The 22,104-nt window shown below is 46.7% G+C and overlaps 1 protein-coding gene and 1 non-coding gene across 15 annotated transcripts; both read right to left on the reverse strand.

Annotated features, from left to right (window-relative positions):
* Positions 1-270: 270 nt before the first annotated feature.
* CHD4 (chromodomain helicase DNA binding protein 4) lies at positions 271-21,514 on the reverse strand. Of its 14 annotated transcripts, none has more exons than XM_056494347.1 (40): positions 21,409-21,514; positions 20,408-20,569; positions 18,362-18,489; positions 17,994-18,185; positions 17,592-17,710; positions 16,935-17,176; positions 16,723-16,850; positions 16,472-16,607; positions 15,850-16,031; positions 15,487-15,726; positions 14,546-14,749; positions 14,258-14,463; positions 13,894-14,025; positions 13,496-13,592; positions 12,915-13,106; positions 12,627-12,827; positions 11,522-11,659; positions 8,864-8,985; positions 8,579-8,752; positions 8,127-8,268; positions 7,525-7,656; positions 7,295-7,412; positions 6,947-7,071; positions 6,419-6,656; positions 6,076-6,248; positions 5,731-5,911; positions 5,544-5,654; positions 5,290-5,378; positions 5,075-5,208; positions 4,446-4,590; positions 4,098-4,263; positions 3,627-3,736; positions 3,269-3,404; positions 3,053-3,130; positions 2,803-2,940; positions 2,600-2,708; positions 2,146-2,278; positions 1,105-1,300; positions 811-1,002; positions 271-711 (listed from the first exon to the last, which is right to left on the reverse strand). In XM_056494347.1, the coding sequence occupies exons 2-40, from the start codon at positions 20,502-20,504 to the stop codon at positions 650-652; spliced, it is 5,838 nt and encodes a 1,945-aa protein (XP_056350322.1). In that variant the 5' UTR covers positions 20,505-20,569; positions 21,409-21,514; the 3' UTR covers positions 271-649. The 14 variants fall into 14 exon arrangements, with proteins under 14 accessions (XP_056350322.1, XP_056345259.1, XP_056340289.1 ...); XM_056489284.1 differs by having other exon boundaries at positions 827-1,002; positions 3,269-3,401; positions 5,290-5,375; positions 5,544-5,630; positions 21,409-21,506; XM_056484314.1 differs by having other exon boundaries at positions 3,269-3,401; positions 5,290-5,375; positions 5,544-5,630; positions 21,409-21,506.
* LOC130260935 (small Cajal body-specific RNA 11) lies at positions 3,932-4,070 on the reverse strand. Its single transcript, XR_008841883.1, has one exon. It is a non-coding gene; the product is annotated as a small Cajal body-specific RNA 11 (non-coding RNA).
* Positions 21,515-22,104: the final 590 nt, after the last annotated feature.

Below are 22,104 nucleotides of genomic sequence, written 5' to 3' on the forward strand. Positions count from 1 at the left end.
CATCTACTGCTCTTCTCGGAGGTGTAGGATACCTCAAAAGCTGCTCTGGCACAGCAAAAAGACATGAATAGCTCTTGCACTGCTGAGACCACATACTTACCCCAATACACTCATGATAGAGACAACAAATAAAATACAAGGAAATTTTATTTTTCATTTTTGTCAAGGTTTGCTCTCTTTTTTGTTGTTTTTTTTTTTCATTGTTGTTTGCTCTTGTCTTCAAGCTGCTTATTACTTGACAAGTCCGGTCAGTTTTTGTATTAAAAAGGATTTTATTTTTTTTTGATGGAGGTAGCTTTGTCTCTGTCCTGGCTTTTGCTTGGTCTTGCCTGCACACTTGTCTCAGTAAACAAACTCAAAATAAAATTAAGAACGAAAACTGGAATTCCAGGCGGAGGCAATGAGCAATGCAGCCAGGTTCTCCATGTAACAGACATGGCGCTGGGGCCTCCAGTCACTATATACAGAGTCCATCATATATCCATCCCCCTCTCTCCTAAACACACTCCTTGCTCCAACGGGCTGGCTGCAGAGGAAGGAGTTTCTTCTCCTTCCAGAGACCTGAGCAGCAGCTTCCATGGAGGGAAACAGCACCCAGTCAGGAATGTCAGGCAGAGGGGTAGAAGTGTGAAGGGGTGAGCTAAGGGGGTCACTTCAGCTTGGCCGAAAGGTCAACAGCACTGGGCCAGGAATTCATTGCTGCTGGGCCACCTGTAGGGCGAGAGAGGAGGACCTGAGACTCACGGGCTGGTCACCAGAGTCCAGACTGGCCCACGGAGGCCCCCCTCCCCCCGAAACTCCCTTACTGACCGGAGAGGGTACGTACTTGCTGGGGAGGGGGCGGCGGCGGGGGCTCACTGCTGCGGTTGGCCAGGCGGCTCAGGATGTTGCGCTCCGACATCTGAAGGCGCACTGCCACGGGTGGGATGCGGGCAATTGTGGCAGGCAGACGAGTCACATCTGCCTTCATGTCACTCAAAAGCTCCTCCAGCTGCTTCAGAACTACAAGAGAAAGGGACATCTGTTCGGAGGGGAGAGGGACACCCCCAGAGGGGACAGCACTGCTGAACGTCTATCCCACCCCTGTTTAACACACCGCATTACCTTTGTGCAGCACGGCATTGGCTGGTTTATTCCCAGCCATTGACTCCTTGGATAGGTGCTGGTGGCTCTCAGCCAGACATTCCACCTCTGCAAAACGAGTGTTCAGAGCCATGGATGGGTGAGACGGGTCTTCAGACATGTTCAGATAGGCAGCTCGCCGCAACTGTTCCTCGATCACCAGCGCTTGCTCCAGAAGCTGCAAGATGGGGCAGGAATGAGTCTTTCAGCAGCTGCCTGAGAAGAAGCCTTGCTTGCACACCCAGTCTCTCCCAATCCAATTCCCCACCATCTCATAAAATGAGATTGCATAGCTGAATCTCCTTTCACAAGCTGATTTTACTGAATAGCCCAAAACAGTAAGGGCTTCATGAAACAAAGTCAGATACACAAGAAAACCAGGGTACACTGCATTTGATAGGACTACTACAACTCCTCTAGTATTTTCATTCCTCCTGTTTCTTTTTACATGAGACAAACGGGACGAAGATTACTCTTTGAACCCAAGGGAAAAGTATTCCATCCTATTTATAGATAGAGCATAAAATCTTGTAAGCATTTGGAGAATCCTGTCAGTGCAGAACTGATCATTCAGTCTATAGTCATTCAATACAATCATTCACTGAGACCTACAAGGCTTTTACTTAATCTTAAAGCACTCCCACAACTAAACTATGTTTACTCCTAAAGAGGATGAGACTGAAGGCAGCACTTTCAGCAACCCAGAGTTCTGTTCAGGCACATGGAGTGGATTGTAGCAGACCAAGCAGAAGCTGTGATGAAAACAGCCATTTGAACTTTAAGCCTCTTGCTTTCCAGTTTTCAATAAACATTTGGATAGAGAGCACTGAACCAAGCTCCCCAATACTATTTCCAGAGAAAAGGGAGCTCCTATCATGGAGCAACTGCATGATCCTGAGATATAGTGTTTTTTTAATTACTCCTAAAACAACAAGCACAGCACTTTGTTGGTGGAAACTCAGAACTGCAAGAACTTTTTCTTAAGAGATCCAGGCAGTTATCAGACTAAAGAGAAATCCTTACCTTAAATCTCCTTGCCAAGAACTTATTCTTTATTTCAAGGAAGTTACCCCTGTTCATCTCACCCTTGAAGGGTTCATTGAGGATGGCGTAACGTGGATCATTCTGAATATCCTGCCAACGGGCATAGCCATGACTGAGATGGGATGAGCTCAGGCAAACAAAGGCAGTGAAAACAAGGGAATACACAGTCCAGGCAGTACTGTTCTCCAGAGGGAGTGGGGAAAGGAGGTACAGAGAGGGGACAAACAGGAGCCAAGGAAGAGGAATGAGAACTATATCCTGCTAAGTCTTAACTATGCTGCAGGAAGCTCCCCCTCCCACCATCACTTCCACTCTTGTGAAGAGGATAAAGCACTTGCTCACTTAACCTACTGCAGTCAGATCCAGAATGGTCACTTTCACTGTGACAAATTATGTACAAGGTGGGAGAATGCATCTGTCACGGCAAGGATACTTGATAATCCCAGCTAGGAGCCAGTAGTCATGACGTCGATGCCAGATCTCGTAGGTCTTCTTGGTGACAGTCGCAGCCCGCTCTTCATTCTGCCAGAGGGAGTGTAGTTCTGGAAAGGCAAGAGACACCAGAACAGTTGGAAGTTATTTCACAAACATAAGCAGAAGCTGATAAACAAGTTCAAGCAGATAAAGATCTCATACCAGTGAAACCACCATCTGCTATGTTGAACATGAAGCGCTGCTTTACTGCCTTCTTGTGCCTTTCATCTACTGACTCCTTCAGCATCTCTCCGTTCTGCAGCATCACTACATCTCTCTTATCATCGTCCTTTTTCTCATCTGTACACACAGGAAATGATTAAAACAAACGTGGCAGATACCACAAGTTGGACCCACAAGGAATCCTTACAGAAGAAGGGTTAAGGAAAAGAAGGGAGTCATCATGCCTCACCTTTCTCATCCAGAGTGATTACAGGAGGGTCAGAGGGATTTTCAGGAGCTGCTCTGTCTTCAACTTTCTCCACATCAGCTGCAGGAAAGAAAGGGAACATGAGATGCACAAGAACATAGCAAGTCCACAGTTTTGTTCTTCAACCAGTGAAACCCAATACTATTCTGTAACTTCCCACTGATTTTCTACATCCAAGCTTATTTCTTTAGGATGTACCTTTGCTTTCTACTTCCATTGGTTCATCTGGTCTTTCCTTCACTTCAGTTTCCTCTGCTTTTTTTTCATCTGCTTCTGTGGAGTTCACTGGGGATTTTGCTTCCTGGGGCAGTGTCTCCACAGGCTGAGCACACTGCTGAGGACAGCGATCAGATGAGACACAAAGTATAGCAGTGCATGACAACAGCACAGTCACGGTCATTTGAAAAGCAAAGACATAAAACTTTTTTGTGAGGCCAATTTTGAAGACCAGAGAGTTGTCTTCAAGTATCAAAACTCATCTCTGCCTCAGCTGAAGAGGGGGCAGAAATAGAGAAATTCACAAGAGAAATTACAAGGCAAAAAAGCCAAAACTCACCTCCATAGGGGCCTCTGTTTCAGTAGCAGAGGCACTGAGCTCCTTTTCTGGTTCAGATGGCTCTCCTTGCTCCTTAGCACTAGCTCCTTCTTCTAATTTTACTCCATCTTCTGTGTATTCCCCATGCCAGAGCAGCACAGCAGACAGAAGAGAAGCAAATCAGTAAGGTCTTCCCTGTTATCAAGCCCACTTTTCCTTTGCTCTCAGAGATCAGGCCCATCAAAATGGAACTAACTTGACCCCCCTTTTCCTGCCCACTACAAATGCTGGGCTTCTCAATGATGTCAGTTCATCCCAGGAAAGCCAGTGTCCTCTCTTGCCTTTAAGGGCTTGCACATGTCTTTGGCAGCCCTCCTAACATGAGAGTAAGCTGATCTGCGTCCACCCCCAGACCCCACCACCACAATTCTGGTGAGGGGAACAGCCAGGGTACAGTCAGGACGCAAGGTTGTACAAGAAGGGAGCCCTCACCAGGTGGAGGAACAGGGGCAGGTGTATTTGGCTGTGTATCCCCTGGTGTTGAAGGAGTTGGAGTTTTGGGAGAGGGTGAGCTGGGCTGTGAAAGTTTCTTGTTCTCCTCTATCTCTGCCAGTTCTGGCATACTCCAACGGCCGTTCACATGCTCAAATTCCTGCACCTGCACAAGAAGGAGAGAAAGACGTATCACTGGAGGAGTCATACAATGCTCATCCTTACACCTGCAGAGGCAGACCACCAAGCAAAAGTAGGTGTGAAAGGAGAGGTAACTCTCTAACTCAAGACCCCAGTGACTACAGTTGTATGGCCAGCAAAGGCCACACTGCTCTGCTAGGCACCTACTTTTTTGCGTATAAGTGACATGACCCCAATGCGAGTAAGGACGTGCTGTCGAGAAAGACCTTCCCGTGGGACCCCATCTGCAAAGGTCTCTGCACCATCAGCTCCAGGTTCACATAAATGGCGCATGAACAGCGAGACATAGGCCCTGCAGCGATTGAGAGACAAGCAATTAGTCCATAAATTGCACTATCTGAAGACACGCATTGTAGACCCCTTTCAGCACATCAGGGAAATTACCCCAAGACTCTTAAGCCATAGTAACAAGTTTTGGGACTCCAGGCTCCTTCAAGGGAGAATTTCCTAACAGAATCACTTGGTACATAGAGGACTCACAGCTAATGCAAGAGCCTTGAGTCAGAAACAATCATAAACCCAAGAAAGACTCTGGGAGAGTATTCATTACATGCTTGCAGGGCCATGCTATTCCTATAAAAGCATTTGCCTTTGGTGACCAAAGAGTCAGGTCCAAGTAAGAAAGTTAACAACAATTCCAGCTTATACTTCATTCTCTCATAAAGAATCAACCAACACACTAAGGAAATGTAGTCTCCAAGAAAAGGCCCAATTCTCATTCTTCCCCCAAAGACTAGTTGCTGTCAGTCTTCCATTCCTGCCTAATGCAGACTCACTTGAACTCTTTCTCTGACTTGCCACGGAGGTCCCGAACAAGCCACTGAGTGGTGAAGGCATCCTGAGGCGGCATTCCATAGCGCATGATTGCATTGAGGAAGGCTTTCCGCTGGCGAGCGTTGAAACCCAGCACCTAGAACGAAGGAACAGACCAGTATGGCAAGAGGAATACAGAAGCAGCTGGGATGCAAACGCCTTCCCTGGTACAACTTACCTCAATGTTCCCTCCCACACGGGCCAGTAAGGGAGGCAGAGGCTTATCCTTATCATTTCTCAGGCCCTTGCGGCTAGGCCGACGAGCTGCTGAAGAAAGAAATGCAGCTAAGTAAAGAAACAATGCAGAGCACATTGTTGAGTGAATATTGCCCCAGCAGGAGAGCACCACAAGACCTATGAATCGCTCAAATCAAGTTTCAACTCTTTCCACACTCAAAGTAACCCAGCAACTCTGGCTCCAGCAGAACTTACCTTCAGACCTCTCATCAAAGTCCTCATCTCCTTCTTCAGAAGCAACTGAATAGTCTGACTGATTGTCTGACTGGTCATCCTGCCAGTCTGAAAGAAAAACAGCACGTGAGCCTGAGACGCTACTCCATTACTTCCCAGCAACATATACGTGCACCCGTTTTTCCCTCAGGGCTCTGTGGATTTGTACCTCTATCCTCCTGCGAGCCATCGTTGTAGTTAACTTGCTTGCGAATACGTTTGCCCTTGCCCAGATTCCTGGCCAGATCCTCCTGTTGCTGCTCATAATGGTGACGGAGCAGTTTCTCCCAGTAATCAGGATCCACCGATTCCTCCTGCTTAATAATTTCCCGTTCAACCTCCTCTTCCTCCTGCCAGAGAAGTAACAAATTTAGGGCCCTATGCTCCAAGTCCCAGCCTGTCATAGCAGATATATGCTTGATTGCTTGGCCTTAAAAGCTTCAGAGCTCAATTAACTTAATTGATCCTCCATCACTCAGGAGAACATATTAGCTGACATCCACCTCATACTCACCCCCATCTCCTCCTCACGAACCACATACTGGGCCACCTTGAAGGAACTGAGATATTCATTCATGCCCTGAAGTTCTGTATCTTCTGTTTCATCCTGGTTCCGATCCAACAGACGCTCAATTGCTTTGTCATCATAGTGGATGACACTACTGTCCTCACCTTCTTTGTTATCCCCTGAAGGAAGAGTACAGGCACCGTTGCTGTATGGATCTCAATGGACCACAAAAGGGAATGCCACTCTAGACCCTCTTTGTAGAGCTATAATCAGCACTGTGTCTGCAGTCTCTCACTAAATAAGGAGCCAGATCTACCCACCCCCTTCAGTTCTACTCTCAGGCACTCACCCCCCTCAGTAGCCTCATCCTTGAAGAGCTCTTCAGTGCCAAATTTGAGAATGTCATCAAGTTCCTGTTTGGACATGGAGCCTGTCTTGGAGCCCAACCCTGGTCTCACTACCAGATGAGTTAGCATCATCTTCTTCTTGGCCACCTGAGTGATACGCTCCTCCACTGAGGCCCTTGTCACAAAGCGGTATATCATCACTTTCTTGTTCTGTCCAATTCTGTGTGCACGGCTGAAGGCCTAGAAAAGAGATGTGCTCAGAACAATCTAGAGCTGCATGAGCAGTACTCTGATATACCCCACCTACCTCACAAGCTTCCCACCTGCCTTCATGTTGGCTCTTAGCATTAGTGAAGGCTGTGCCCTAGAAGATCCCTCCACTATTTCACTTCCCATCTCTACCCATCCACACTTCTCTAATTTTGCATATTTCTAGAGGGGAAGCCTTACACTCCTTCACTCCTTGTGATGATTTAATTTCTCCTCTTCCTCAGGATTACTCCATAATGAGTGATATCGTTCAGGCTCACCTGGATATCGTTGTGGGGGTTCCAGTCTGAATCGTAGATAATCACAGTATCTGCTGTGGCCAAGTTAATACCAAGACCCCCAGCTCGAGTTGAAAGCAGAAAGCAGAACTGCTGAGCTCCAGGAGCTTAGATTAAAAAAAAAAAAAAAAAAAAAAACAAAACCAAAAATAATCAAGGGAGTGTGCTGTACTCAAAGAAGGATTTATAACTGACCCACATCACCTGACATTGCTACTAATTTAAGATTCCGGGAAAGCAATAGAAGACATGGGACACAACAATCCCATGATGAGCATTAAGCAAACAAGGCAAGCTTTCATTTTACAGGAAAAGTAGGAGACTATATACCGTTGAAGCGATCAATAGCCTCCTGACGCATGTTCCCTGTGATTCCTCCATCAATCCGCTCATATTTGTACCCTTCATGTTCCAGAAAATCTTCCAGAAGGTCCAACATTTTGGTCATCTGCATATCAGAGGAATACCACCACGGAAGAGTGAGGGACAAGTGGATACCAGATCAACAGACTTCTTTCTCAGAAAAAGTATTCCAGGCCTAAAGGTTTTTCTCCATATACCTGAGAGAATATGAGCACTCTGTGACCTCCTTCCTTCAGGTTCTTCAACATCTTCTGCAGCAGCAACAGCTTTCCAGAGGCTCGAATAAGTGCACTACCATCATACATGCCATTTGGCATTTTTGGAGCTTCCTAAAAAGAAAATGAGAAAGAGCTAATAAGGGGCAAGGGGCAAAACCAGCTTGAAGGAATGTAACTTGGTCTTCATCCCTAGTTGATGTTGGCTCATACCTGGTCACTTAGCTTGGCACAACCACAAGGTTGTGGTTGTTCCATACACTGCCTGTATGAAACATGAGTGCTACCCTGTGCCTGTTGTCTTGCAATTTCACTCCTACATACCCTCCTCTTTTCTTACTTAGATCTTACTCTTACAGTTTTCACCACCCCACATAAGTCAAAAGATAGCTCATGTCATATAAATGTGCTGGAAAAGAAATGGCCTTCCAGCATGTTTGGTCTAAATAAAGGCAGTGAAAAAACCACAAAGAAGCCAAAAGAGAGAAATGGGAACCCCTCCATGCCTCACCTAGGGAACTAAGTGGCTTCCTGATAACAGCCAGCACAGAATTTGCTTATATAGAGTAAGTGACTGGACATACCATAGCAGCCACAGGAAAGAGGTAGGGGTGGTTACAGCACTTCTTCAGATCCATGACAACATTGAGCAACGAGACTTGGTTACCACCACCCCGTGCATTCAGTGCTTCGAAGTTTCTTGTCAAAATGTATTTGTAATATTTCCTGAAAACAAAAAAGAAAATGAAACAATTCAGGCAGTTGTCATGAGAATGACTAACCTATCTTCTCTTGCTAAACTGTGCACAGCTCCTGGCATTACCTGCCAGCTACCTAAGCTCTGCCAGTGGCATTCACTGTCTCTTTATCCCTTAAACCATAGCACAGGATTAGTCTTTCCTCTGCTCTAGTGCAGCCCACCGTACAGAAAACCCTGTAGAGTAAGGATAAGGCTGTTGCAGCACATCCTCTTTGAAACTGCAGAGCAGAGAAACAGCAGCTCAACAGCAAGTGCTCTCTTCGTCCCCACACTCACTTCTGCATGGGACTGAGCTCCACTCTGACAATGAGTTCAGTCTTAGATGGCATATTCTTGAAAACATCAGCCTTGAGACGCCTCAGCATATGTGGGCCCAGCATGTCGTGCAGTTTCTTGATCTGATCTTCCTTGGCAATATCTGCAAACTCTTCTAGGAAGCCCTCCAAGTTACTGCGGGGAAACAGACACTCAGCAAACGGCACAAAGGAAAAAGAGCAAAAGAGCAAATGAGGGGAAAAGAATGACAAGACAGACAAGGCTGACTTGCACTGCAAGACATACTGGAATCTCTCGGGTGTCAGGAAGTTCAGCAGGTGGAACAGTTCTTCCAGATTGTTCTGCAGGGGTGTTCCTGTAAGCAGCAGCTTGTGCTGGAGGGAGTAACCATTCAGCACACGGAAGAACTAGAAAGGAGAGAACAGGGAAAGTGGGAAAATAAACCAAAACACACACAACAACAAATGCTTATTAAGTCATAGGCTTACAAAAAAAAAATTCTAGATAAAAAGTTGACAGTAATCCATGGTTCAATTTAGATCACATCAGCTGTTTGGACAGGAGTTCCAAGTAGTTCACATTCCAATCAGGGTTACTATACTGATCTTATTTGGGTCATTGTTCTGCATAGCTGCACTGTGACTGCAGCAAATCCTCTGAGCCATCATGTGCTAATACATTTCCTTTGCTCCTATAAGTTACAATCTCTTTCAGACCACTAATCATTTCTAGACTGCTTTACTATGTATTTTTTCTTGCTATATTAGTGTTCCACATTCCTTCGACTCTGCTTTGAGAACTAAGTCACTCTTCCTATTCATATCACTCCTGGCAGTGCTCCAGAGCTCTGAACAAGCAAGGAGAAAAAGAGCTAAGGGTTTGCCAATGTGTCTTTAAGGTAATTTGCAGTGGTTTTCACAACAATGAAGTAATTCCAGACAGATGTATGGAACACTTAAAGTACTGCACTGGAAAGCACAAATATAACATGTTCACCTGCACAAATTGATAGTAAAGCAGTAATTTATGAACTTGGCCATTTCTTTGCTTATCTTACACTTAGCATGATACAAGGTCAAACTTAATGAAAGCAGCTGTACTAGATGGCAAACAAAAAACAAAACACTTATGTTTTGGTTATTGCACCAGAAGAGTACTTCTAGTGGCCTCCACAGGGATTTATCTTGCTATATAGTTAAAAATACTATTTTGGAATCAAATGTGGAAGTTACTAATTATATTTGCAAAACTTTAGGAGTAATCCAAATCTGTTAAGAAGCATCTGACCTATCCATCTTGCAGCCAAATACCTATAAGCTGTTCTTATAGGATAGGAAACTGCTGTAAAAAAAGAATTAATGGCTCTGCATAGTGTCATAGTGTAACGTTGAGCCTTTACATCCTCTTTCAATTAATGAATATTAATAGTAAGCATTCATTCCTACTTCAGATGGTTTCAGCGCTAAGCATAGAATGGCATCCAGTCTTAGTGCCTACAATAAAATAAGATCTAGAAACTGAACTGCAAGCACAGCTGTGATGTCTCAGGAAGATGCCTCATGCCAAGATCCAAAACACTAAAGCCATTTAAACAAAACAAATGGAAAAAGAATTCAAGCAGCAATTTTAGTCTCCAAGAACCTCTAAAATCAGCTTTCCAATAATAATTGTTTTTTGTGTACTGAGCACTGGAGTCCAGCTGAAGACAGACAAATCAATACCAGAATTAAGGCACAACGTCTAGGGAAGGGCTGGATTAAGAAAGTACAGTCAAGTCTACTCAATTCAGACAAGCATAGTTAAGGTGCAGCCTTATAATAAAGCAGCTATAGGGCTTTCAGCACCTTCCTAGGCATTTTTGAACACCTCTGCCCACCTTCAATTTCTCTAACACCTAATTAGTTCTGCTACAAAACCAGACAAATGCAGAGAGCAAGCCTACTCTGGAAGCAGGGTAATTCTGCTCATGGAGCATGTTTTATGCTCAGCATGGTAAACCTTTTCAGAATGGAGGTGGTGCAGGTATGTGATCTGCTTTCAGAGAAGTCACTTTGTATTTGAGAGCAACAACCACTTCCAGGTTTTTCTGTTTTTCAGTGTACACCAATTGCCTATTCACCTGTGTCTTGACATCACCATCTGTTAAAACCAGGTGGGGCAGTGTTCTTTATCTTTTCCACAACCAATCCTTCCTCCAGGGAGGTATCTTCTGGTAATGGGCCACTGAGTCCTGCTGATAGCATGACTGATAAAATTACATCATCCCATTTTGAGATGCTCCACTCAGGGGGAGGAGCCAAACATTTCCTACCTAGATAAAAACTGAGATTTGGAACATCAGGGCAGCCTTTTTCTACTGGATTCCAGAGGAAAACCAAACCTTTCCACATAATCACTGGACCTTCTGAGGAAAACTACACCCTTCTACAGGACCACTGCTTCAACTGAACCACATCTGTCACTCCAGGAGGACTGCAGCCACCATTTAATCGGACTGCTAACAACACCCTGGCTGACAGGGTCAGGGTGTATTTCTGACTCTGTGTCAGTGTTTTGGGTTTGTTTTCTTTTGTATTACTGTACTTTTATTTTAATTTTTCCTAATAAAGAACTGTTCATCCTATTTCCATATCTTTGCCTCAGAGCCCCTTAATTTCAAAATTGTAATAATTTGGAGGGAGGGCGTTTACATTTTCTATTTCGAGGGGCTCCTGCCTTAGCAGACCAGGTTGTCTTTCAAACCAAGACAACCTGGAAAGAAAGCTGTTTTAGTATCAGTGATCTGTATTAGCTGTTTCCCATGATGACTGATCTCCAAATGCAGGCTGTTGATTTTTCTTTTTAATAACACATCATATTTACTACTGAACAAATGACTAAGAGCTGTCTCTCTCTCCCCTGCAACATATGCCATGTCCATGAACCACCTATGCTTCTCTGTACCTTAGACTGATTGTTCTTCAGTCTGTGAGCTTCATCCACAATGAGACAGGCCCAGTCAATAGAGCCTAGTATGGCCATATCAATTGTGATCAATTCATAGGAAGTGAGAAGCACATGGAACTTGACAGCAGCCTCCTTCTGCAAAGGAAAAGGATGAACATGTAATGGGATAGAGGATGCAGTGTTCCTCCATCAAGTTATCCTGATAAGCCCTGGTCAACAGCACATCAAAAACTTTCTCCTGTCACAAGATTTGAAATGCTGCCCAAACCATTTTAGCCTTTTAATTCCCTATTGCTCCCAACACATGTAAGTCTCCTCAACCCCCTCAATACCTGCTACATTTGGACATGATGCCAAATACTTTAACAGAGTTTAACAAGTATGTAGTGAGTAGAGACTCACTCAATTAGAGAATTGAGGTTTTGACATGTGGAGAAGAGTTGCTCATCAGAAAGCTAAGACTTCAAGAGATAAATAGTTTACCATGGAATTTTGAATTACTAGTACTACTTAGTATTTAAGACTGTCCCATTTCAATTAAAGGAAATTAATCTGTCTCTGCCACTGAAAATGCTTTAGCTTCCATCTCAGTTTTACTAGGAAGACTTATGTTCTACAAAAAGCTGCCACCTAGGTCAGGCTCTTCCTTCCTGTCTGGGCACAAAATGCAATTTCTGACATGTCTGGGTACAGCCTGTCAGCCAATTCCTCAGGATAAAAAAAGTTCATACTTTTTTTGTATATTTGTCTTTTACACACAGTGGCAATTCAGACATTAACTTAGATCTGTAGAAACACAGAACTTCACAGGTTAGCACAACTTCACAGGTTAAGCTGGGAAGACAGAGGGACTTGCCTAGAGTCAAGTTTGACCTTAGTCAACTATCTTTCTCCAGTACTGAAAGACTTCAGATTAGCAGGAGTATTTAAACAGTGTACAGCAAGAGTCTAAACGCTCACTTGTCATCAATTTGCACTTATTTCCCCTTGGAAACTACAAGCATAATCAGTTCCCAGGGACAGCAGAGTATCTGAATCTCAGCTCCTGAAAGTCAATCGAGTGCATCTCAATTCAGGCTTGTGTCACAGCAGAGTTCTGTACCTTCATTCTGGATGCTTTTTTGCCTCCACGTATGGCATTATCCTCAAAAGTGAACTCATTCTCACGGATGATGGCCCGGCTGTCCTTGTCCCCGACGTACGTCACTACATACATATCTGGGGCCCACATCTCAAATTCTCGTTCCCAGTTGATGATCGTGGACAGTGGTGCACTCACCAAGAAGGGACCCTTTGAGTGGCCCTACAAATAGGGTCAGTAAGAGCATCAGATGACTGCAATCACTAATACAGGCAGAATCTCCCCAGGAAGCTACCTCCCAGCTCTCACCTCTTTGTATAAGGAATACAGGAACACTGCTGTCTGCACAGTCTTTCCCAGACCCATTTCATCAGCCAAGATTGTATCTGTGCCCTGGGCCCAAGAGAAGCGCAGCCAATTCAGCCCTTCCAGTTGGTAGGGATGCAAGGTCCCTCCTGTTACATCGAGGTACTCTGGCTGCCGGTCATACTTCACTGTTGGCTATAGAGGAAAGGAGGGAGAGTTGGAATCCTTTTACTCACCTAGAGATAACTGACAAGAGTCCTTTCTTAACCACCCTTATATTCACAAGTACAGATGAGGCTTCACAGATGACAATGAGCACCAAACTCAATTTCCAAATAGCCAAAGGCATTGAACAAGAAGCCCTTTTTTTTTTTTTTTTTTTTGCGAAATCCTTTCACCAGGAGGTAGGGAGTCTGACCCAATGGACACAGTGGACACTTGTCTGATCTAATGCCATTTATTATTTGGGCTATGAGAGAGCTCTAAACCATACAGTGGTCACTCTTCAGTTTGCTATCTACCTACAGGCACCCCAAAATAAGCACCTCTATCAGATGGCTCCAAAACAAAAAAAAGTAACTTACATCCACTGTGGGAGTCTCAGGTGGTCTTTCCAGTTTCCGCATCTTCACTTTCTTTAACTTCTTACCAGGCCTGCCCTCTTCACCTCGCATCAGCTCCCTATGTAGACACGGTCCCAAGTACATAAGTTTAATGGCTTTTTATTAACAGATTGAGAGAAAACTATTGCAGAGGATAGGAGGGCAATCACCCAACTCAGACACAAGAAAATAGGGCTGGAACCTTCATGAAGTGCTAGAGAGGCACAAGGTCCCTGCCCAAAGGCATAAGGAGTCAGCAACAAGAAGATGCTTCTTGTCCATTTCCATCTATTAATCCAGCCAATGCTAGAGGCTGACATACTGCAGTACTTTTTTTTGAGGGAATGTAAAGGCAAACAACCTCTATATACTTCTCCTACCTGTGATTCCAGTAGGCTTGTTTGTAGAGGTCATAATCTTGAATATCCACATCTTCACTTTCCCAGGATGCCTGGTCATAGGGTAGGTCTCTCCATTTAATCAAATAGTGGACATTCCCCTTCTTATCCACACTGCAGAAGAAACCAGTAAGCCTCAAGCACAGTGAGATAGCAGTATTCCCCCAATCCATTCAAATGGATGGGAAGGACTCTTAGTGAAGCAGCAGAAACAGAACAACAATGTCTGTCATACCAACAAAGAACTCCCACTATTTCTCCCAGTCATACTGCAGTTTAGCTCAGCCCCTCTCCCTTAGCCCTGCTTAAGGTCTTTGTTGAAAATCCTCTTTGTTACACCCCCTACCTATGATTAAGGATCCTATGGATCATCATCCACTCTGGCTTGATCCCATATCGATAGAAACGCTCCTCCATCTCAGCATATTTGGGGTCCTTGTTTTTTCTCTTTCGGCTTTTCTCCTCTTCCCCTCCAAAGTCTCCCGAGGGTGGCTCGTCCATATCATTTTTGCGTTGGTAGTTACGAAACATCACCTGGCAGTGCAACTCCAGCTGCAGTCAGGACACAAGCAGTCAGTAGGTGTTTTAGCCTCAACTGTCCATCCTTAGGCCATAGTTAGCTTCCTCCACTCACCTGCAACTCTGACACCCAGGAGCAGTGCCAGTAGGACATGCCCTGCCATTTGACAAAGAACTGCCTTTCAGGCCGACCCTCCAGAGGCTTTGGGGGTGGAGCATTAGGGTCCGCATCAGGTGGACGTGGTGGTGCGGGCCCAACTGGAGGCTGACCCCATTTCCAGATCAAGATCTTCTGCACCTTTCCTTTCAAAGCTGGGCACTGGGAAGTTAAACAGAGCTTGATGCATCACAGTGTATGTACTCTAACAAGGAAGTACTGAGGAGCAGAAACAGAGTCACCTTCATGGTTTCGCTACACAGACAGAATTAGCTAGGCTTGACAAGCCCAGTAGTCTGCCCAACTACAACTCCATTGAAAGTTTGTGCAGAAAATATTTTGCTGTAGAATTAAGGGTCCAACATAAGCAGCTTTTTTTGTCCATCACCTTTAGGTTTTTATCACCTAATGAAAGCAATTAACACCATTTATACTACCTATTTCAAGAACTTTCTGGAAAAGCATGGCATTTCTTCTAACCATCTACTAAGAAAGGTCTTAGTATTACAAAGCTTACAACAGTGCAAAATCAGTTTACCTCAGCATCAGTTTAAATTACTTTAAGCATTGAATTAGCTTGCTTGTTCTCCTGCATCTACATAGAGGAACCCAAAAAAGTGCTCCTCAGCATGCTAGACCAAAAACTGCCCAACTACCCTGTATGTAGACAAGTCTCATAAGACCCAAAGGCTGCAGCCTGGTGCTTCCCACTGTCTGGAGAAAGCAATCAATCAAGGCACAATACAACTACAAAAAGTCAGGCCTTTAAACTTTATGACAAAAGTGTATGAGGAGACAGTCTTCAAAGAAGCATGTACTTCCATAGAAATATGACGATCCAAAGGGATTAGATCAATCACCTCTTGCAGCAATAGTACAGTGGTAGAGCAGAAACTCACAGTGCACCGAGGACACAGCCATTCTCCATTGGGAATCTCAGGCAGTGGGGGATTCAGACAGTGGATGTGATAGGATGAAGGACAGGCATCACAGCACAGCAGCTCTCCTCCATCCTTGCAGACTCTACAGAACTCCATATGGTGGTCATCCTCTTCCTCAGCATCCCCCACTACATCCTCCAGGATTTCCTCACCTTCAGAGTTATCCTCCTTTGCTTCCCACTGAATGCCCTCTTTTTCCTATGGGAGAGGGAAATTGGAAAAACAAAATTATTATTTCATTACTACAGAAACAGCCCCAAGTCACTTGATATGACCCCTCATACATGATCTTTTGCACCATTTGGGGAATCCAATACTCACACAGTGTGGGCAGCTCCATTTGCCCTCTGGAGCTTTCTCCATATCTGGGTCCAGGCAAACCATGTGGTAGGCACGAGGGCAGGTATCACACAATATAATTTCTCCTCCCTGCTGGCACACCTCACAGTAGTCCTGATGATCAGTCTCATAGCCATCCACAGCCACTGTGGAGTCCTCCTCACCTGCAGAGGGTGATGAAGAGTTACTGTAGTACAAGCCATAGACACAGGTTTCTGTCAGCCAGGGAGGGTATTCTCCCAACAGCTTCCATAGCCATCCAGAGATCCAGAATACAAAACTCTTACTCTATATAAGGAAACAGGGCGAGAAGGAAGATCTGGAAACAGGAGCAAAACAAGTCCCTTTGTGCCCCCTTCCACCCATGAAAGAGAAGGTACAGTTAAGGCCAGGAAAACTCAGCACTGCACTTATTTCCCTAACAAAGAACTCCTGAAAGAACTTCTGAGAACCTTTTCCTCACTCAAAATAATATCAGGTTCTTCCTTCACAATTAATTGTCCCTTAAGTATGCTATGAAACATCAAAACTCCACACAAACATCTCTCTAATCTTTCTATATACTTAGTTCTGCTCGTCTCCAGCTGCTGGCAAGTATCTATACCTTTCTTTTTCTTCTTCCCAGCCTTGAGTTTTTTGCGACTGCGGCTACTACGGCTTGTAGATCCATCTGAAACAGAGTAGCTGTTGATGCTGGCATCATCAAAGTCTGACTCCACATCCAGATCATCATCTTCACTCTGAGGTAGGTAAGAGAAAAGGCTCAAACACATGCTGAGCAGCAGACACACATCCCAGCATTACTATCATATCATGACTTCCTCCTCACAAGGTCAAGTAAGGAGCAACACTTACTGATGATCTTTTACGTTTGGAACCAAATCCTCCTAGTTTGATTTTCAGTGGTGCCACCTTCTTTGTTTTAGGTTTCTTGATATCAGGGATACGAGGACTGGCCTTTGGCTTCCGCCTGGCATTGGGTCCTGGGAACACAGGAGGCAGAGTCAGAAGGGCAACTGCCTTGACACCACTCACGTTCTATCCTCCTGCAAGACTCTTCATCTCACCTTTGCCCTCCTTTGTCTTGGCTTTCCTGAGTGGCACATCTACGGGCGGCTGCGGCAGGACAGCATCCACGTTTGTCACCATACTCTCGACTACTGCAACAGCTGCAGCTGCAGCAGCTGCCACAGATGCACCTGAACTTCCCTTGAAGGGGTTGTTTGTGCTAAACTCCCTCCATTTGGCTCCCAGAACCATCATCATCTTCGACACTGCTATTTTAGGGTTCTTGGCTGCAATAAGTGGCCTGTGCATAGTTAAGAAAGGAAGGAAAGGTTACTGAACCACACTGAAATCTAGATTATTCCTCCCCACTGCCACCCCTATCAGCACCTCTATCTCAAACTACATTCCTTTCTGATCTCAACAGCCAATGAATCTCCCCATTCTCATCCTTCACTCTATGTGAAACATGGAAATATTCAGGGGCTTGGAAAAAAGAAACAGAATTTAGCAGAACAGGGAAGAAATGGGACTGGGAGAACTTGCATCATCTCAGTGACTGAAAACAAAAAAGCTGGAAATCAATTATTTTACTGTTGCTTCAATTTTCACTCTAGGTACTACACAAGTGCATTGAGGTTCCAAAATCAAGGAATCTAGTTTTTGTCCAACCTCTTTTCTTGTTTCCAAGTAATTTCAAGTGCAGACTTGCAGCTCACCTGACAAACTGGCTGAAAGCCTTGTAGTTGGTGAGTGTGCGGTAATCCTCCTCTGTGAAAATGTGATCAATATCCTCCATGCCCCAATCTTCCAGGAGCTGAGCAGATGACTTTGGTTCCTATGAAAAGAGAATCATGGCAACTCTGAGCAGAACCCAGAGAATTTTTTTCCCCACATCCACTTATCACTACCACAGGACACAGCTGCAATAGCAGATCAGTGGAAAAGGCAAAAGTATTTGGATTCAATATAAATATCATGTGTGCTTAAAGCAGTAGAGAGGGTAAGTCAAGAGTGATGAGACTACACAGTCCCAACTCCCTGTGCAATCACAAAAAGAGAGCACAATGATCCCTCAAATCAGATACATGGGAATCAGAAGCAAGTAGTCAGGAGGGTACCTTTGAGTCATCATCTTCTTCCTCCTCTTCCTCCTCCTCTTTGCGCTTGGCTTTGTTTTTCTTTTCCTTCTTGGGTCCTAATTTCTTCTTTTTTTTCTTCCCAGGGGTGTAATCACTGCCCTCACTATCAGAGCGCAGAACCTCTTCTTCTTCCTCCACAAACTCATTCCCTTCACCAGAGCTGTCCCCCAGCTGGGAAGAGAGGGAGAGATGAGGCATAAGAAAATACCCTGGATAAACACTGCACTCTCCCCAAGCTCTACAGGACTCATTCTAAAGATTGCTGATATCAGCCATTAACAACAGTAAGCACTCTCATCCTACATAACCATATTTTGGAGTGTGACCTTAGGCATCCTTATTCTTACCTCCTTCTTCTGACGTTTGCTGAGCTTGGGCACTTTGGGTTCCTTCAGTTTCTTGGGCTTCTTCTTCTTCTTGATTTTGGGAGTGTCAGCCTCTGAGAGAAGCTCTTCTTCTGGCTCTTCTTCAGGTTCTGGATATGAAGAGGTGACATGTCTCATTCAAGCCCCACCTGTGCACAACAGTATAGCCCCCCTTCACAGAGATCAACTTGTCTGCTTCTTGCTACACACTTACAAACAGAGCGGTTACAACTATTATGGTTCACAACAGATACAATGAAACATGGTTTACCCCCTCCCAACACCAATTTCCACAATCTTGCTTCTCCAAGCAGAATTGCACTCAGAACTTGGGGGCAAGAAGCTTGCCATAACCCAACAAGAAGAGGAAAGAGCATAGAACAGATGGCTGCATCTAAAGGGGGCAAAACAGCGAATGCATTTGAGAACCTGTGCAGGATACTGTTTCAGTCCATGGATCTCCAGGAAAAAAAACATCTAGCCTCTTCAGCAGTATTGAAAACATCCTACAGCTGCATGCAAAATACAGGCCAGTAAGCTGCTACTTTTCCTCCTCCATAGGAAAGTTGTTACTCAGCAACTCTATTCTGATCCAGATTAGACAGAACCTTCCCCCAGCCCCAGCAGCTAGCAAGCTGACTGCCTGGCCAGAACACACACGAGTTCCCCAGCGCCAGTGCACACTTCCATCAGTGTGCCCCGGTTCCCTGTCTGCCCTTGGCCCCAGGGGCAGGGGCAGCCAGACAGCCCTTCCTTCTCTTTGTGGCAGGCTGCGGGAGCAGCGCGGCCACCCGCCCTCCCCTGCCGCCCCGCCCACTGCACGCAGCCAGAGTCACTCCTTCTCCCTCCAAGGGAAAATGGCCTCCTGACCACCCGAGCTGGGCAGGATGGAGGAAGCCACAGGTCAGAGGAGCTACCGCAGCCGGGGCTGAAACAGCAGAGACAGAGGTCTCAGAACCTGGAGTCCCATGCCTGGCCCTTGCCATATTCCAAAACCAATGCTCCTGTGGTTCTGCAACACCATGCATCTTCTCCCCCAAGTTCTGATTTAGAGTTTCTAATAACCCACCCTTTTCAAGGTATCGCCTAAACCTCTCCATTTTGCAGTGATTTTACCAGGTTTTTTCATAAAAATTTGTTACTGATAATCCCATTCTGCCCAAGATCTCAGAGGTGCCAGAAAACTCCAGAGACAAGCCTTAAGGAAAAAATGCCAAACAAATGAAAATCCAAAACACCACAACACCATCTTCCCTTCTCCAGTTACATTTCTCCTATATGACACTACAACACTCCAGCACGAGTTAATAGGAAACCCTGCACTTGTCTATATACATCACTCCTTTTTCACAAGGAAGTGAAGAATCCAGATACATGTCCACAGAGCAGGTCAACAACAGCAGCAGCAACAAAAAAAGGACACCAGAAGAATTCCCAGGGCTCTAACTCAAGCCTCATGTTGATGATGAGGATGCAAATACAAGGCAAGAAGCAAGATAAAAGGACTAAAAAAAAAAGCAAAGGTGAGCAAGCAGCACAGAGCAAGAACCACAAGAAACCTCAATAATTGGGTGTGGTGATGAAGGAAAGTGGGTCACGCAACAGCCCAGGGCAGTTTTCTCTGGACGTCAGCCGGTCTGAGTTCCCAGATGAAAGCAAGCAACCTGTCCTTTCGCATACTATCCCCTCTTCCCCTTCCCCGTTCATTCATTTTCAGGAAAATTGAAACTCACAATTTCGGTAACCTGTCAGAATTGGACACTCTGCCTCCACCCTCCACACCTCCTCCAAGCAGAGGCCCTGACAACCTGCAGTGGCTTGGAACAAAGTCAGCTCCACCTGACACAAAGCTGTGAGCCTCTCACTTCAAAACAACCCTGGGACTCAGATATCAAAAACACACGCATGACTTGCAGCACAGAAAAAAAAATAAATATTACATTCCTCAATACATCATGCATTTCACATATTCAGCTTGAGTCCAACGTTATCCCCACTTCACATGCATGCCCTGCAGGCTCGGCATACCTGGATGCTGGGGGATAGCGTTATTCAACAGGATCTCCATCTCATCATCATCACTGCCTCCTGAGCATGGTGATGGAGACCCAATGCCCGAAGCCATGTCCTCCACACTGGGGGAGGCCTGGGCTTACACAGCTTGTCGCCTTCTTGCCAGTCTGGCCAGTACTTCAATGAAAAGAAAAAGGGAAAGTTACAGCAGACCTGAACTTCGTTCTCCCAAGCAATAGTGCTACTAAGAGGATCCGCGAGAAAGCTTAGACAGCAACTTTACTGGCTTTGGAGCCTCTGGATAATAGAAACACTGGCAGCAAGTATCAGTTTAGAGTTGTGATAAAATAAGCTTCCAAGACTCCAGATATTAAACCGAGTCAGCAACTCATCTCTACCGAGGAAGCCAAAACAGCTGTCCTAAAGGAAAACTCTCTCGTCCTCTGCAGCCGGGTGCCCTCGGTAATTTCTGCCTTGGGCCGGGAGAAGGCAGCGGGACAAGCAAGGCAGCCGGGCTCCAAGGGAGCCCTGGGGCCAGCGGGCGGCTGTCAGCACGGTGCCCTGGCCAGCAGCCCCAGCCCGCCCCGGGCTGGCACTGCAGCGCCGGCCCTGCCCCTGCCCGGCCGCACACAAAAGGCCGGGCGGCTCGGCAGCCCCGCTCAGCCGCCCCCGCCCGGAGCGGGGCTGCGCGGCGCAGGGCGGGGGCGGGGGGCACCGTCTCCCGGGCGGGGGCGCGGGGCGGGGCCGGGGAAGTCCGGCGGGCGTGCGGCGAGGGGCCGCCGCTCCCCGGGGGCCGGCGCAGGCCCGGGCTGCGGGCACCGGCGAGGCGGTTGCGGGGCGGGGGAGGAGGGGCCGGACCCGTCCTGCGGCCGCCCGGACAGGGGGACGGCGCGTCCCCGGAGGAGCGGCGGCCGGAGCCGACAGGGCATCCGGCGGAGAGACGCGTCTGCTGGCCCCGACGCCCCGGGTAGGCGGCAGATGGCCTTGCCCGCCCTCGTTCCCTCCCGGCTCCTCACCCGGCTCCGGACCCCAGCTCCTCTCTCGCCGCTGCCGCCGCTGAAGGGAAAATGGCTCCGGTGGCGGCACCGCCTCTTAAAGGGGAAAAAAAACCCGGCTAGGCCCCGCCCCCTCCCGCCTACATCCCATAATATACCCCGGGACCCCGGCAACAGGCCCCGCCCCCATCTCCCCGGCAAGCACACACCCCCTTCCCCCCCCCGACATCCCATAATACTCACCCTCCCCTCAGAACTTCCCACTCACTGCCCGGCCCGGCATCCCATAATAATAACCACCCCTCCCGCCGGTAACATCCCATAATACTGTCTCCCCCCGCACCTTCACCTCGAGAAACATCCCATAATACTCCCTCACGCTCGCACCCCTTCGCTCCGGCATCCCATAATACTGACCCCCACCAAGAAACATCCCATAATACTGCCCCCCCCCCCCCTCCTCGCGCCCCGCGCGGGACCCCGCGCGCCGGGGCAGGGCGTCCCCCCGCGCCTCCCTGGGCTGCCATCCCATAATATGCACGTCCCTCTCCCGCGGGGAGAGCGCGGTGGGGCGGGGGAGGGCGCACTGTGAGGACCCCCCCCCCCGGAACATCCCATAATAGTCACACCCCGAGCGCGCACATCCCATAATAGTCACACCTCCCCACCCCCCCTCGCGCCCAGGCAGGCATCCCATAATAGTCGCCGGGAGCCACC

This window comes from Oenanthe melanoleuca, chromosome 1 (genome assembly GCF_029582105.1).
Source record: "Oenanthe melanoleuca isolate GR-GAL-2019-014 chromosome 1, OMel1.0, whole genome shotgun sequence".
NCBI lineage: Eukaryota > Metazoa > Chordata > Aves > Passeriformes > Muscicapidae > Oenanthe > Oenanthe melanoleuca.

Coding starts and splice junctions, on each gene's coding strand:
- CHD4 (XM_056494347.1), bottom strand. CDS start 20,504: ATGGCTTCGGGCATTGGGTCTCCATCACCATGCTCAGGAGGCAGTGAT. Junction 16,851..16,934: donor CAAGACAAAGGAGGGCAAAG/GTGAGATGAAGA, acceptor CTGTGTTCCCAG/GACCCAATGCCAGGCGGAAG. Junction 11,660..12,626: donor AAAAAGCATCCAGAATGAAG/GTACAGAACTCT, acceptor TTTCCTTTGCAG/AAGGAGGCTGCTGTCAAGTT.